This window comes from Phyllobates terribilis, unplaced genomic scaffold, assembly GCF_046119375.1.
Source record: "Phyllobates terribilis strain yellow unplaced genomic scaffold, ASM4611937v1 Scaffold_3__8_contigs__length_932513732, whole genome shotgun sequence".
In the NCBI taxonomy this organism is placed as follows: Eukaryota; Metazoa; Chordata; class Amphibia; order Anura; family Dendrobatidae; genus Phyllobates; species Phyllobates terribilis.
Genome location: NW_027362763.1, coordinates 771,007,312 through 771,022,932, shown reverse-complemented (window position 1 = coordinate 771,022,932; position 15,621 = coordinate 771,007,312). Strand labels below are relative to the sequence as shown.

Sequence of the window (15,621 nt, the reverse complement as noted above, 5' to 3'; positions counted from 1 at the left end):
GCTGATTCAGTAGAAATCTTCAGTGAAGAAATCTCCATGGGGGTTGTTGTTTAATCATTAGAATTTTGCCTTTTCTAAGCTTTCGGTGCATTGGGGCAGAACTGTGGGTTGGGACTGTGCGTAGAGTCTTCGGCTCTGCCTTGGCCCCTCCTCCTGCCTCTGCTGTCTGTAATGTCCTCTTAAATTCCGATGCCATCCTAGCCACAGGCGGCATTTGCGCAGATTAATCTCCCAGCAGTCTTCATGAAAATGGTGCCTGTGGCTGTGCATGCACAGATTTACATCTCTCGTAAATGACAAGCCAAGTGCAATCTGCGCATGCACTGCCACCGGCGTCATTTTCATGAAGACTGTTGGAAGGTCAATTTGCACAAGAGATGCCCACAGCTAAGATGGCGCTAACACAAAATTTAAAAGAAGGAAGGTATAGAAGCCAGAGGCAGGAAGAAGAGCCGGGGCAGAGCCAAAGACCCTACACACTGTCCCTCCCACAGTCCCGCCCAAATGCACCAAAAGCTTATGAAACTCAGACTTCAATGGCGGATTAAACAACAAGCAGGCTGAGGCTTTCTTCACTGAATGTATCTATTGAATCTGTATAACAGCGCCATTATCGCCATACCTTTAATTTAACATGCATAATCCTAATGACAGGTTCTCTTTAATATCTGGTATTTTGTATGACGCGCCCCCTGGGCCATATTCCTTTTTGAGGGGAATACCCGGCACCGGATCAGATGGGGGGTTGTAGTCTCCGAGCGGCTGTGACCCGGCCCCGTGCCCAGGGTGTCAAACTCAGTTGTATGTGGCAGTCCTACAGATGTTATTAAGTTCTTAATGTCGACTACGCCACCCGTTGTGTTGCGGTCACTATGGCCGCCGCTGCAGCAGGGTCCGCTGAGGCTGATGGTGTAGGTGCAGCTTGTGATGGTATAACCCCCAACGGGTGGGGTATAGCCTCAGGGGGTCAGGTGCAGAGGATGGGGGTTGTAGTGGTGCAGCATAGATGTTAAAGGAAGACAGAGTCGGGTTGTGCAGTTTAGGGTATTTACTCACTGCTGATGTTCCGGTCACTCCAGCTTCAAGTGACCACCCGAGCCGTGCTGCGTCCACCAGGTCCTGGATCCAGCCAACCCCCAAGCGAGTCCGGAGCGTGACCCTGAGCTCTCCTTCTGTCCTTTCTCTGGCCGTCCCCACTAGTGATCCACCCAGGTCCAGCTCCCTCGGGCCTTCTGTTGGGTGACCCTTGGCCTTGGGTTCCCTGACCCTCCGTGTGGTATGCCTTCGTGGTGGATGTGGTGGGTGGCCATGGCAGACGCTGTCCACGGCCTCCGGTCTCTGGCTGGGGTGTGTTTTTGCCCCCACCAGCTTGGGTTCCGGTACCCTGATGCCGACTCTTCACCCGGTGCTTTTAGTTGGGGTCTTAGAGTCCTTTCTTCTGTTTCCCCCTCTGGGTCTTTCTTTCTTTCTCCTCTCTCTCTCTCTGGATCTGCTCTGCTCCTCTTCCTGTGACTCCTCTGCAAAGGCTAACAGACTGACCCTGTTCTTTGATGGTGCCCACCTTATATACACCCTCTATGTGTGAGCTCAGGTGACCAGCACCCAATGAGCTCCTATCTTTACCCAGGCTGCTCCCCCTATCTGCCCCTACACTACTTGGGATGTACCACCCCCCTCCCACTCCAGCCAGGAACAGACTCGGTCGTACCTGCACATTTCTAAGTGGGAGTACCGTCGGCCTGTTCCTCGGAAATGGGATGTGTGTAGTGCATGCAGCCTACCGAGCTCAGTTCCACACTCCATCCTTACCCGGGAGTGGAATATCACACCTCTGGGTTGAGGTGCAATACCCCTGTAGCAGCCGAATCCTCAGGGTGCTACATGTATCTTAGCTATCACGTAGTATAGGAGTATACTAGAATGGTCTTTTAGGAGGTTTTGTTTTTTTAAAAAGTAGAATATTATATTATTTTATGATTAGTGTTAGATGTTATGAGACAGTTGTAGCATTTTTTGTCACTTTTTGTTCATGTTATCAAAAAAATAAAAAGATTAAAGTAAAACTTTTTGCAATAGGCAGGATAGTGAATGAATTCATGATTAAAACAGGTAGCTTTTAGAGTTTGATTGATAGTGTAAGGTACAGTTATAATGGTTACTACCATAGTAGCCATATCATCACTTTCATGTCTACTTGTTCTTCTTTATGCTGAAGATAATTCTTGGTGACATTGGCTGTATGTTTGGGGTCATTTCCCTTCTGCAGAATAAATTCAGAGCCTCCCTGATCATATTACATGATAAGTATCTGATTGTGTTTCTCAGCTTTGAGACACCATTGATCCTGACCAAATCCCCAACTCTATTTGCTTAAAGGTAACCTCAAACTTGGACCCTCCACCATGCTTCACTGTTGCTATAGACACTCATTATTGTACTACTTTCCTGTTTCTATGCTTTGAGTTCATTTTGCCTTGTTTCTATGTTGAAAGTGTGCTGTTTTGGCCGCAAGGCTTTCATGAAGACCATTTCTGGCCAGACTTCTCTGAAAAGTAGATGAATGAAGCTTTGTCCCACTGGTTGCTGCTAGTTCTGAGCTGATGGCACTGCTGGACATCTGATATCAAAGGGAATAAAGCATGATGTGCTCTTGACTCGCCCCCTGGGCCGTGGGGCACTCGGAGCCGGGCAATCGGGAAACGATGGGGGTAGTAGTGGCAACCCGGTTCCGTGGCTCAGGGTGGTCAGACCATTGGTAGTCTGCCATGCGCTGTTGGTAATGTCCGACTACGCCACCCGTGGATTGCGGTCAGTGCGAACCGCCGCTGCAAGGCAGACCGCTGGGGCTGATGGTGTATGCAGCTGGGGTAGTGTGACTCCCCACGGGAAGAGTGCGGCCCCAGGGCAGTATAGTAGAAGATGGGGGTGATGGTGTAGGGCGTCCCAGCGCCGTTAGTGCTGGAGGAGCAAGGAGCACTCAGACAACAGGTTGCAGTCCAGGGTCTTTACTAGAACAGGTGAACTGACCCACAAACAGGCCCGGCTAGGAGGGGGGGCCTGGACGTCTGAGAGCAAACGGGAAATTGGCCCTGGTCAGGGTGAGGGTGTAGGCCTACCGTGCTCTCTGCACTCCTTCTGGCTATTTCCTCCTTATAGGGTAACAGCCCACGTTCCCGAGCTCACCGTGTCTTCTCGCCCGTATGCCTGCAACTTGGGTCCCTTTCTATTCCCAGCCTGGTACGGCTTTGCTGGTCCCTTCTGGTGTGGCGGAACCTCCGGAACCTTCTTAGGCCAAGGAACATACAGTCCCCTGCGGACTGGTTATCTGCTGTAGGACGTGGAATCCTCATAGCCTCAGACGCCAAAGTCTGGTAAATTGGGTTCTTTGTCTGCCAGGACAGGCGCACTTCACCTCTTGTCCCTGGCTTGTGGCTCTCCTACCGCCACACGTCCTCTTAGAGTGCAATACAACTGTCTCTCCCTGCTCTGGGACACCTCTCAATCCAGAGACAGGTCGTCCAGTTCTCTCTAACCCTGCCCCCAGTTCCAGCTTTTATAGGGGCAGCCTGCTCCCCCTACTGGCCTGAGACAGGAGGTATTGCATGCTAATGTTCCCCTGACCAGAGAATCTCCCCCTTACTCTCAGACACAGCTTTATTATATTTGTGGCATCCAGGCCAGGGTGACACATTCCCCCCTAGTAGAATTTAGTACTCCGGGACTAAACAGTAAACAAAGATAATATACATGACTATAAAACATTAGTAGACAAACGACTCACAGGTTGAGTTCTTAAGGTCAAAGTGTGGTCTGTGACCGGGTGTCCATCTCACCAACACAACGGGGAGCCTTAACCAGGTGGGGGTCTGTCCTAGCCCCAAGTCCTTTACAGTCTTAGTTCATTCCTTGGTCAGGCTCCGAACGCAGTCCTTACAAAGTCCCGGTTATTAAAAGTCCATAACCTTTGAGTCCGTACGGTAACTGTAAGAAACTGAAACACAGAATTACCAATCATGCATGTAACTTTGCAAACATTTCAACACTTGGCAACAGGGTTATTTACAATTTTAGTGCACCCTATATTCTCCAGCGAGCAGGTATCTGCCCCTTTGTGCTCCTGGTTGACCTGCGTAACCCACTGTCTGGTGGTGGACCGACCTGGCTTTCCCCACTAGCGTTAGGGGTACAACTACCAGCTGGACTTACAGGCAGGGCAGGCAGCTGTCTGCGGGTCCTTTGGCTTACCGCAGGCATGACAGGCTCACTGTCAGCAGAGGGTTGACTCTCCTGGGCTGCTGGTACCGGCTCTTCCGCCTCTGGAACTGCTTGCTCTTCTTCGCCTTCCGGCTCTGGTGTAGGTTGTTGCTGAGCCGGTTGCAGGAAATGCAGGACGGGTACCACTATGGCATCGTTTATTCGAGTCCAGGACTGAGGGAACTCTCCGAGAACGGTGCTGATCATTTCTTCCTTGTCCTCTGCGGGTTCAAGGTCACTTTGATCCTCTTCTGCACTACGGAGTTGCTCGGGGCACCTTTTTAGGTGGTGTCTGGAGACGGTACTAGTGGTTTCTCCTCCATCCTTGGTGATCACGCACACCTTCGAGTTGTCGTGATCAGACTGCAGTACGGTGTAGGGTTCCCTTTCCCACTGGTCGTCCAACTTATGTAGCCTTCTCTTTCGCTTCAGGACCTGCTCACCAGGTTCTAGGGGACCAGCAGGGGCGTGTTGGTTGAAGAGTCTTTCTTGCCTTTCTCTCACCTGGGCCAGGCTCTTCTCCACACTCTCCTGTACCTTCTTGTACTGCAGTCGCCTCTCCGTATCCCAGTCCGCATCCGGGGAGGTGTCCTCAGGTGTTAGGACTCCCATCTCCTGGTCTACGGGCAGCTTACCTGGTCTAGCTCGCATCAGGTAAGCCGGGGTGCAGTTTGTAGAATTCACCGGGATATGGTTGTATAAGTCTCTTAGATCCGGCAGTTTTTCTGGCCACAGGCTGCGTTCCTCCAGGGGCAACGTCTTCAGGAGATCAATGACTATATTGTTCATTTTCTCACACATCCCGTTGGTTTGTGGGTGGTAAGGCGTTGTCCGAATCTTCTTACAGCCATAGAGGTTGCAGAACTCTTGGAAGATTTCAGTCTCGAACGCTGGACCCTGGTCTGTCAGGACCTGTTCCAGATACCCGTGTGGACGGCAGAAGTATTGCTGGAAGGCTCTGGCCGCTGTTTGGGCTGTCAAGTCTTTTACCGGGACCACCACTAGAAAACGGGAATAGTGGTCCACGATTGTCAGGGCGTAGATGTATCCTGACCGGCTTGGAGCCAATTTGACGTGGTCCAGAGCTACCAGCTCAAGAGGCTGCTGGGTGACGATGGGCTTCAAGGGTGTCTTCTGGCTGGTGCGGTCTTTTCTCCTTAAGTTACAAGGGCCACAGGCCCTGCACCACTTCTCTACAGCCTCTCTCATGCCGACCCAAAAGAACCGTCCTCTTAGCAGGAACTCCAGTTTCTTCCAACCGAAGTGCCCCGCTCTGTCATGGTAAGCCCCCAGGACCATAGCTGCATCCCGCCTTCGGACCACGACTTGCCAGGTCAGCTCGTGTGTCCGGTGGTTGACAAGTCTTCTGCACAGCTTGCCTTCATAGAGGAACAGCTTGCTCTTCTCTTTCCATAGCTGCTTGGCTTCCTCTGGAGCATCCGGATCTAAGCGAGCGTATTCCTGGGTCAGCAGATCTTTCACCAGGCGGATTGCAGGGTCACTATCTTGGGTCTCGGCCCAGCTGTGGTGAGGTAGGGGATTGATCATAACGGTTGCTAAATCTTCCTCCTTCACGCGGTGGGAGTATTGAGCAGCCCCATACCGGTGAAACGCGGGGAGTTCTACCTCCTCCAGCTCTTCTGGGTCTTCGTCACCTTCAGGTAAGTGAGGCATTCTCGATAGGGCGTCAGCGTTGGCATTGGTTTTGCCTGCCCGGTACTTGATCACGAAATCATAATTGGAGAGACAGGCCATCCACCGCTGCTCCAGGGCACCAAGTCTTGCACTGTCTAGGTGTGTTAACGGGTTGTTATCCGTATACACAGTGAACTTTGCGGAGGCCAGGTAATGCTTGAAGCGTTCCGTTATGGCCCACACCACCGCCAAGAATTCTAGCTTGAAGGAGCTGTAATTCTCCGGGTTCCTCACGGTGGGCCTCAGCTTCCGGCTGGCGTACGCGATCACTCTTTCTCTGCCCTGTTGGTTTTGTGACAGTACGGCTCCCAGTCCCACATTACTGGCATCTGTGTGGAGAATAAAAGGCTGGCCATAATCAGGGTAGGCCAGGATCTCATCCCCTGTGAGGGCCATCTTCAACTGGCGGAAGGACTCCTCTTCCGGTTTATCCCACTTGAAGGGTGGCTTTTGGCTTCTGGACTTAGACTGTCCTATCAGGAGGTCCTGCATAGGAGCTGCCATCTTAGTGAACCCGGGGATGAACCTTCGGTAGTAGCCTACCAACCCGAGGAATTGCCTCACTTCCTTGATGTTCGAAGGGCTTGGCCAGCTCTTGATTGCCGTGACATTGTCAGGGTCGGGGGCTACTCCTTCCGCACTTACCAGGTGCCCTAGGTACTGGACCTTCGGTTTCAACAGGTGACACTTTGATGGTTTCACCTTCAGGCCATAGCCTGCCAGGGCTTCGAACACCTCGGCCAGGTGCTTTAGATGGTCCTCGTAAGTCTTCGAATAGACGATCACGTCGTCCAGGTAAAGGAGGACCGTCTCGAAGTTTCGGTGCCCTAGACAGCATTCCATCAGCCTCTGGAAGGTCCCTGGTGCGTTGCATAGCCCGAAGGGCATACAGTTGAACTCGCTCAGTCCCATCGGGGTGGTGAAGGCGGTCTTCTCCCTGTCAGCCTCTGCCACAGGAACCTGCCAGTACCCGCTAGTAAGGTCCAAAGTAGAAAAGAAGTTAGCTGATTTTAGTGCGGCTAAAGACTCTTCTATTCTAGGCAGCGGATATGCGTCTTTGTGGGTGATACGGTTGATTTGTCTATAGTCCACGCACATTCTCATGGTGCCGTCTTTCTTTTTTACCAGAACCAGGGGGGCTGCCCAGGGGCTACAGCTATCTGTAATGACCCCAGCTTCTTTCATTTCCCGCAGCATACCCTTGGTGTTCTGATAATGTGCAGGGGGTACAGGCCTGTGTCTCTCTTTTATTGGTGGGTGGCTCCCTGTGGGGATGTGGTGTTCTATCCCTTTTACTTTGCCGAAGTCCAGCGGGTGCTTACTAAAGACTCTCTCGTACTCCTGTACCACCCGGTAGACTCCTTGTTTTTGGTGCAGGGGAGTGGAGTCAGCACCCACATGGAGTTTCTGGCACCAGTCCTCCTTTTGTTTCTGGGAGCCATTACCCTCCGCCTGTGGAGATGGAGGCAAAGGCTCCACGGCCCTGATAGCTTTGTGTTCGACAACAAACAGTTTGGCAAGTGTAGCGTACCTGGGTAAGTGTACCTCTCTCTCCCCAATGTTGAGAATGCGAACGGGCACCCTCCCATGTCGGACATCAACCACCCCCCGGGCTGTCAAAATGGTGGGCCTGCTGTCCGAGTACACGGGTTCTACCATGGCTTGGTAGTCTCTACCTCTCAACCCGATTGCAGTCCGACACCAGATCATCATTTCACTTTTGGGAGGCATGGAAATGGGGAATGGGTCACTCATTCTTACAATACCGATCTCACCACCAGACAGTTCTACCTGCTGCCGTCTCATCAGGGCTTTTATCTCTTTGTTGAGGACTCTCTGTTGGCTGGAACTAGCATTCACCGCCACCTGTTGTAGAATTACAATTACCTCTGAAAGACAATTTTCAATCACGTTAGTACCCACAGTTATTTTAGGGTGACTTTCACGACGGTCAATGTCCACAATAATCACTCCCTGTGCCGGCAGTTCAACTTTACCAATCTTAATGGTCATCTCTTTGAACCCCATCTGCGGCATGGGCAAGCCATTACTGGCGATGATGCTCAAGTCATTGTCTGGATATCGTGTTATATCAGCATCAGTCCAATACTGCTTAAAAAGTACATAGGGAATAGTAGTTACTTGCGACCCGGTATCCAGCAAGGCGCTCATGGGGATACCGTCCAGCACCACGGGTAAAACCGGGCGCCCCCCAACGTACTTATTACGCCAATTGTAAGGGCCTGGTGATCTTATGCCTGGGGGTTGGCCCTCTGCCCCAGGTTGGACCCGTTTAAATTACAGTACCTGGAAATGTGTCGGGGCTGGTTGCATCGACGGCAAATGGGCTGTCCATCCTCTGCGTAACGGTCTGTGGGCCTCCCTCGGAACGACGGGATCCTCCTCTGTCGACGTCACGGGACATCCTCCGGACTTGAAGCCAGCTCGATGGGTCTTGACGGGTCCACTTGTAACGCCTGGACGGTCCTGGTCAACGCCGCGACGCTCCTGGTCAGCTCCTGGACTTGGTGATGCAGATCTTTTGACGGGGCTTGGTTCAGGGCCTGTGCATCGGCCCCCACAGAGTCCATAGAGGAGGGCGCCGCCTCCTGGTGGTAGGTGATAGCAGGGCACCGGGGGTTTATAGCGCCACTTGTTGCGGGTTCACAGAGCACCCTTATGGCCCTGTCCTTAAATTGGGCAAAGGTCAGATCAGGGTTCTGAAAGAACATGAGGCGCAGCTGGGTCCTGTGGGCGCTAGACAACAGACCTTCTATAAACTGTTCTGCTAGTAGCTTATCCGTATCCTGCACGCTGCCAGGGTCAGCTTGTTGGATGGCCCTCAAGGCTTCCTGCAAATTTAGGGCATAGTCTCTGATGCTGTCCCGTGTCCGCTGCTTACATCCATAAAACCTCATTTTAATTTCAGCGGAGATACGTGTGTCAAAGGTACCCCGCAGCCGGGCCAGAATACCCTTCACAGTTCTTTTCTCCTCAGCGGGCCATGACTTTACCTCCCGCTGGGCTGTGCCAGTTAACTGCCCTGTCAGTATGCTAACCTTCTGTTCCTCTGTCAGGGGGTAAACTTGGAACAAACTGTACAGCCTTTCCTTAAAGTCAGTTAGGGCATGGGGCTCCCCTGAATACTTAGGCAGCCAGGCCGCTCCAGGGATGTAGGGCAAGGAAAATGGCATCACCGCTGCTGCAGCTGCGCTGTTGGTAGTTGGCACCTCTGTGTCCGACATCTTCCTCCCCCCTAGTTAAGCGTGGCCTACCTTCCGACGATCCTCTTCTGTAGGCCGCGGCTTCGCTGGTGCTGCTCTGGACGAGGACCTTGCGTCGCGTCCTGGTGACGTCAGCGTCGCTCTCTCTCCCTTCCAGGACCTTGCGCAGCATCGGTGCGTGGGGCGGAGCTTTGAGTCTCGCGCGGTTTGGACGTCCACGCCCCTCTTCTTCCCGCGCGGTGTCCTGAAGATGGCGTCCGATGGCGGGAAAACGGCTGAAGATGGTGGGAACCGACAGAAGATGGCGGGAGACGGCTGAGAATGGCGGGAAAACGGCTCCGGATGGCGGGAAACCTCTTCTTCAGGTACGTGTACAGTCTTCTTCAGGCACGCAATACCCGTTTGTGGCGGGTTGGTTACTATCCTGCCGACTACGCCAAAGCTGACTCGCCCCCTGGGCCGTGGGGCACTCGGAGCCGGGCAATCGGGAAACGATGGGGGTAGTAGTGGCAACCCGGTTCCGTGGCTCAGGGTGGTCAGACCATTGGTAGTCTGCCATGCACTGTTGGTAATGTCCGACTACGCCACCCGTGGATTGCGGTCAGTGCGAACCGCCGCTGCAAGGCAGACCGCTGGGGCTGATGGTGTATGCAGCTGGGGTAGTGTGACTCCCCACGGGAAGAGTGCGGCCCCAGGGCAGTATAGTAGAAGATGAGGGTGATGGTGTAGGGCGTCCCAGCGCCGTTAGTGCTGGAGGAGCAAGGAGCAGACAGACAACAGGTTGCAGTCCAGGGTCTTTACTAGAACAGGTGAACTGACCCACAAACAGGCCCGGCTAGGAGGGGGGCCTGGACGTCTGAGAGCAAACGGGAAATTGGCCCTGGTCAGGGTGAGGGTGTAGGCCTACCGTGCTCTCTGCGCTCCTTCTGGCTATTTCCTCCTTATAAGGTAACAGCCCACGTTCCCGAGCTCACCGTGTCTTCTCGCCCGTATAGCCTGCAACTTGGGTCCCTTTCTATTCCTGGCCTGGTACGGCTTTGCTGGTCCCTTCTGGTGTGGCAGAACCTCCGGGCTTCTTAGGCCAAGGAACATACAGTCCCCTGCGGACTGGTTATCTGCTGTAGGACGTGGAATCCTCACAGCCTCAGACGCCAAAGTCTGGTAAATTGGGTTCTTTGTCTGCCAGGACAGGCGCACTTCACCTCTTGTCCCTGGCTTGTGGCTCTCCTACCGCCACATGTCCTCTTAGGGTGCAATACAACTGTCTCTCCCTGCTCTGGGACACCTCTCAATCCAGAGACAGGTCGTCCAGTTCTCTCTAACCCTGCCCCCAGTTCCAGCTTTTATAGGGGCAGCCTGCTCCCCCTACTGGCCTGAGACAGGAGGTATTGCATGCTAATGTTCCCCTGACCAGAGAACCTCCCCCTTGCTCTCAGACACAGCTTTATTATATTTGTGGCATCCAGGCCAGGGTGACACACTCTTCATCTACTGCACTAAGTTTTGTTGCCTTACCGCTGTGTCTATGGCCCTCAGCATTGCCCATTTCTTGGTGCTTCTTCAAGAGAGCTTGACATCAGCACATCATGAAACTCCAGTCTGCTTTGAAATCATTGCCCTGGAGAGACCTTGCTGATGCAGTATTACTATCTTGTGCATTGTTGCTGTGCTCAGTCTTGCCAAGAACTCACCTCTGTAACAGAGTTTTTCAGTTCCTCACCCAGTTTCATACCCCCTACACAGCTGTTTCTGTCTCAGTTAATGACTGTGTTTCAATCTGCATATGAAAATGATGATCATTATTAAGGATGAGCAGACCCGTGGAAGTTCGGGTTCTGGTACCCGACCAGAACTTTAGTCCAAAGTTCGGTTCGGGTACCAGAACTTTACCTGAACTTGAACAAGAACCCCATTGAAATGTATTGGGGCCCGAACTTTGAAGCGGGAAAGAAAATTCTATCGCTCTGCAATGGACTTTCCCCAGAACTTCAAACATTGTGATAGACGTCCGGGAGAAGTCCGTGTACGGCGTTTAGCACCAAACACTAACTGTCCAGTATGAACTTTTAAGTTCGGGTTCACTAATCTCTAATCATTAATTATCACTTGTTTAGTATAATTGGTTACACCTGACTATAATCCTATAAAATCCCTGACTTTGTGCAAGTGTAGCTAGAAGATTTGATGCTACCTTAAAGGCAAAGGGCGGTCACAATTGAATTTAGATTTATATTTTGTTTATTCTTTTTGTATTTTGTTAATTGATCAGAATAAACTATAAAACACTTCTATTTTTGACAGCATTGTTATTTTGCAGCGTTTTTCCATACATGCTTAAAACTTTTGCACAATAGTTTACATTAATTATAATCATTCTTCATAATTTCTCTACTATGAACTTTTATAATGCCGAATTTAATAATTATTAATTAATAGGAATCTTTCACCAGGTTTTTACTACCCCATCTGAAAGCATCATAATGTAGGGGCAGAGACGCTGATTTCAATGATGTATTACTTTCTGGGCTACTTCCTGCAGTTTTGCTAAAATCACTGATTTATGTGCTGCAGATTTATGAGTTCTCTGAATGCTGAGCTCTGTATAACCCCGCCCCCACCACTGATTGGCAGTTTTCTGTGTACACTGTGCAGAAAGCAGCCAATCAGTGGAAGGGTGGGGTTATACAGAGCTCATGAATATGGAGGACTACATAACAAAAAGTTTACTAGTCCTCTAGTGATAATCTTTTGCTTATAAAACTGTGATGTTATCAAAACTACAGCGAACAGCCCAGTAAGTGACACATCGCTGGAATCGGGGTCTCTGTTTCGACATCATGATGTCCTCAGATTAGTTGGCGAAAATCTGTTGACAAATTCCCTTTAACTAGCCTCAAATTCTTACTTCAGCGTTTTCTACAATTTTATCTGTTGGTCTTTTGCATTTGTTTTTTTTCCTTGTATTGTGAATTGGGACAAAAATAAATTATTCTAAATCTGCATGTTTTTTTTCATTTTACAGAGCGATTCCATTCCTCAAGACGACTTTACACCAGTATTGTACAGAGGTTTTGTAAATAACCTATGTCCCCGGCCGGAGATGGATAATATATTTTCAGAATTGTAAGTAACTTTTACAATTTTCACACTTTTGCGAAACCAACATAAAAGCTGAGTTATAAAATGTTGTGATATTATACCCCTGCATATTATATTTACAGTTTATATTTTTTGAAAGTAGATATCATTATTACCATTTGGCATAAAAGTATAAAAAAAAATACAAATTCATAAATTTAATGCAGGCCAGTTATAGTCTTTATGTGTCTTAATAAATGTAACTTTACACGATGGATCTTCAGGGAGTTTGTATGTTCTCCCCGTGTTTGTGTGAGTTTCCTCCAGGTTCTCTGGTTTCCTCCCACACTCCAAAGACATACTGATAGGGAATGTAGATTGTGAGCCCCAATGGGTGCAGCGATGATGTCTGTAAAGCTCTGTGGAATTAATGGCGCTATATAAGCAATGCATAATAAATAATAAAAAAAAATATTGGATTTACTCGCAAATACAGCAAAAATTGCCATGATCCAAATGCCATTTCAGCGTCTTATCAGGGACCATTAAGACAATCACAGCCACTGCCAGCCAGGCTGTAGTATTGTATAATGTTATAAGGTGGCCATTTATATAGGGGGTTCCCCTCAATTTAGAGAGTCAGAGGTTAAAGGAGTGATAATAACATAAAGAAGGTTTTAGTTTTGTGACCATGAAATTCAAGCAGATCTTTCACCCGATTTTACAATACGAGCTGCATACATTATTACATAGATCTCTGAAACCTGATGAGACTGGTGTACTTACGTTAAAATCCACATCAGCTGTATTATACTTATTTAAAGCCTGTATTAAAACTTGCATTTTATGCTCCAGATCTTAACCTTTTCCTGATATTTACATGGGCGCTGCGCTCACTCCATACGGATTAGATCCCAGCTGTGTTTCACAGCTGGCTTCTTTCTGTAATAGCAGCGAGCAAAGCTAGTTCAGATTACTGTTGTTTCACCATTTAGACGCTGCAGTCAAACACTAACAGCAGCATTTAAATTGATTGGCTGCTGATGCGAGCAGGCGCTGGCCCCCATTTGGTCCCCCGTGACGTAATCATTGGGGGCTGATAAGTGGCCTTATTGAAGGCTTTTGGAGCTGCCTTCTTAACTGTTAAGCCAAGCCCCTGTTTGGGCTTTATTGGAGAACGTCAATTTCACTATATACTGAAATACTGTAGTATTGCCAAACAAACAGTCAAAGAATTGCAAGTTCATGTGTTCTATGAGGACTAAAGAGTAAAGTGAAAAAAAAAATAGAAGAAACTTAAATATTGAAATCGCCCTCTTTTTTCATTTTAAAATAAAAAGAACAAAACACAAAAAAAAAACCTATTTGTTACTGCCATGTCAGCAAAAGACCAATCTATCAAAATATACAATTTAATTTTTTAACTCATATGGTAAAAGACAAACCGAAAATGAAAAAAAATAGAAGGACAGGGAGAAGCTGAAGCTGGGGTCGGCGCCGGACTAGCATTGTCTCCAGCTATGGTCTCCAGCCGAATCTACAAAGTATATTAAATTACTGTTTATAGTGGTGTACACTAATGTGAAGGTATGATATTTGAGGGCACGAGAAGACTGTAGTAAAGGAAGGATAATCCAGCCCAACGGACTTGCAATCTTCTTTATTCAAAATCACAGATGGCATCAGGTACCGCAGCACATGATTAAGGGCGTTGCGGCACCTGAAACGCGTAGATGCCTTCTGTGATTTTGACATGACTGTTTCACTAGTCGTCCTTTGTAATAAAGAAGATTGCAAGTCCGTTGGGCTGGATTATCCTTCCTTTACTACAGTCCTCTGATTAATGCTGCTCGCGGTTTGTGGAGCATGAATTGCCTGACAGTTTCCCTTTGATTAATATTTGTATAGTTGCCGTGTAATACCTATATTGGTTTGCTCAGTTTGGATTTGCAATGTGCCACGTTTCGCCAGGTTTCATCTCACGCTTGATTAATTAGGAGTGCAATTTTCAGCCCGGCCTTCTCCTTTCTAGCGTTCAGCCTGTACCCTCAGTAAGGTGTATTATGCAAATTTTTATTATTCCCTAATATTTCCAGTTATTTATCCGCTTACTTTGCTGTTTTTCAGTGGCACGAAAAGTAAATCATACCTCAGTGTTGACCAGATGACAGAATTCATTAACTCCAAGCAGCGGGATCCACGGCTAAATGAAATTCTGTATCCACCACTGAAACAGGAACAAGTCCAGCTACTAATTGAGAAATATGAGCCTAACAGCAGCCTGGCATCCAAAGGTGAGAGCGTTATATGTCAGGAGATAGTGCACAGGTCCCATGGACTGTATGAGATCCTGCAGATAGCAGCATTGCATGAGGCAGCACTGTGCGTCCAAGGTGCTGGGAGTCACTAACAACCCAGGACTTTGTGCCGAGAGTTGTGTATGATTAGGACTTACAGGTATACAAGGAGGAAATGGGTCCGGGGCGGATATACCATTGGTGCAACCTGTGAAGCAGCACATTGCCCCAAGAGGCAAGGGGGCCACTTCCATCTTCAAAGAAGGTAGAGTTTTGCATTCTAATGAATTATTGGACTTCAAAAATACTGTTCTTGCACAAGGGCCTTTTCAGTCTGTGTCTGCCAATGAGCCAAGGTTAAGATATGGCCCCCTTTTGGTGCTGTGGGACCGGAAGGGTAGGGAAGGAATGATTTTGACCAGGGGTGCACAACCTCTTTTGGTCCAAGGGTCACATTGTCATACTGAACCAATCCCAAGGGTCACAATGGAAATTAAAGGGGGTATTACCTTGTGTAACATTTGCGGTATATCGAAAGTATACACCATAAATGTTTGATAGGTGGAAATTCTACTAACTCCACCAATCAGCACTCTTATGGTACAGTCACACAGAGGTTTAAACACTTTAAATATTCTTCGATTAAGGTTCCGATTAATAGTAATGGGACAAAGCTTCTATGGTGCACACAGTGCTGTTTTCACGTTGTTTTGAGCATTTACCACTAAAATCAATAGGAAGTAATTTTTTACATATATTTTGTAGTAAAATCCACTTCTAAATCCTTGTCAAAAGACTGTGTGAATTTATCCTAATGAGAAAAAAGTCATGAACGCACATGGGTTTTGTGCTTACCGCCTAATGTTTTATAACTCCCATAATCCACAGTGGAGCGAACACAGACATGGAGACCACCTGTATACTTCACATACTACTTTCTGGAGTGCGGAACAGGTTAGTAGACCCCATTCTCCTGATGGAGGAGTAATCCAGAGATGTCTACACAGGGCACCATTAGTACGTGTCAGTCCTGCTCCTCAGCTGCTTGTTACAGCTCCTCTGTGTGTGGATGC

The 15,621-nt window shown here is 48.8% G+C and overlaps 1 protein-coding gene across 1 annotated transcript in view; it reads left to right on the top strand.

The window, feature by feature from the left end:
* Window positions 1-15,621, top strand: part of PLCB1 (phospholipase C beta 1) — a 1,235,601-nt gene that overhangs the window by 609,029 nt on the left and 610,951 nt on the right. Inside the window, exons 8-9 of the mRNA XM_073672250.1 lie at window positions 12,196-12,296; window positions 14,379-14,545. Of these exons, the coding sequence (XP_073528351.1) occupies window positions 12,196-12,296; window positions 14,379-14,545 (268 nt within the window). The remainder of the gene's footprint in view (window positions 1-12,195; window positions 12,297-14,378; window positions 14,546-15,621) is intronic.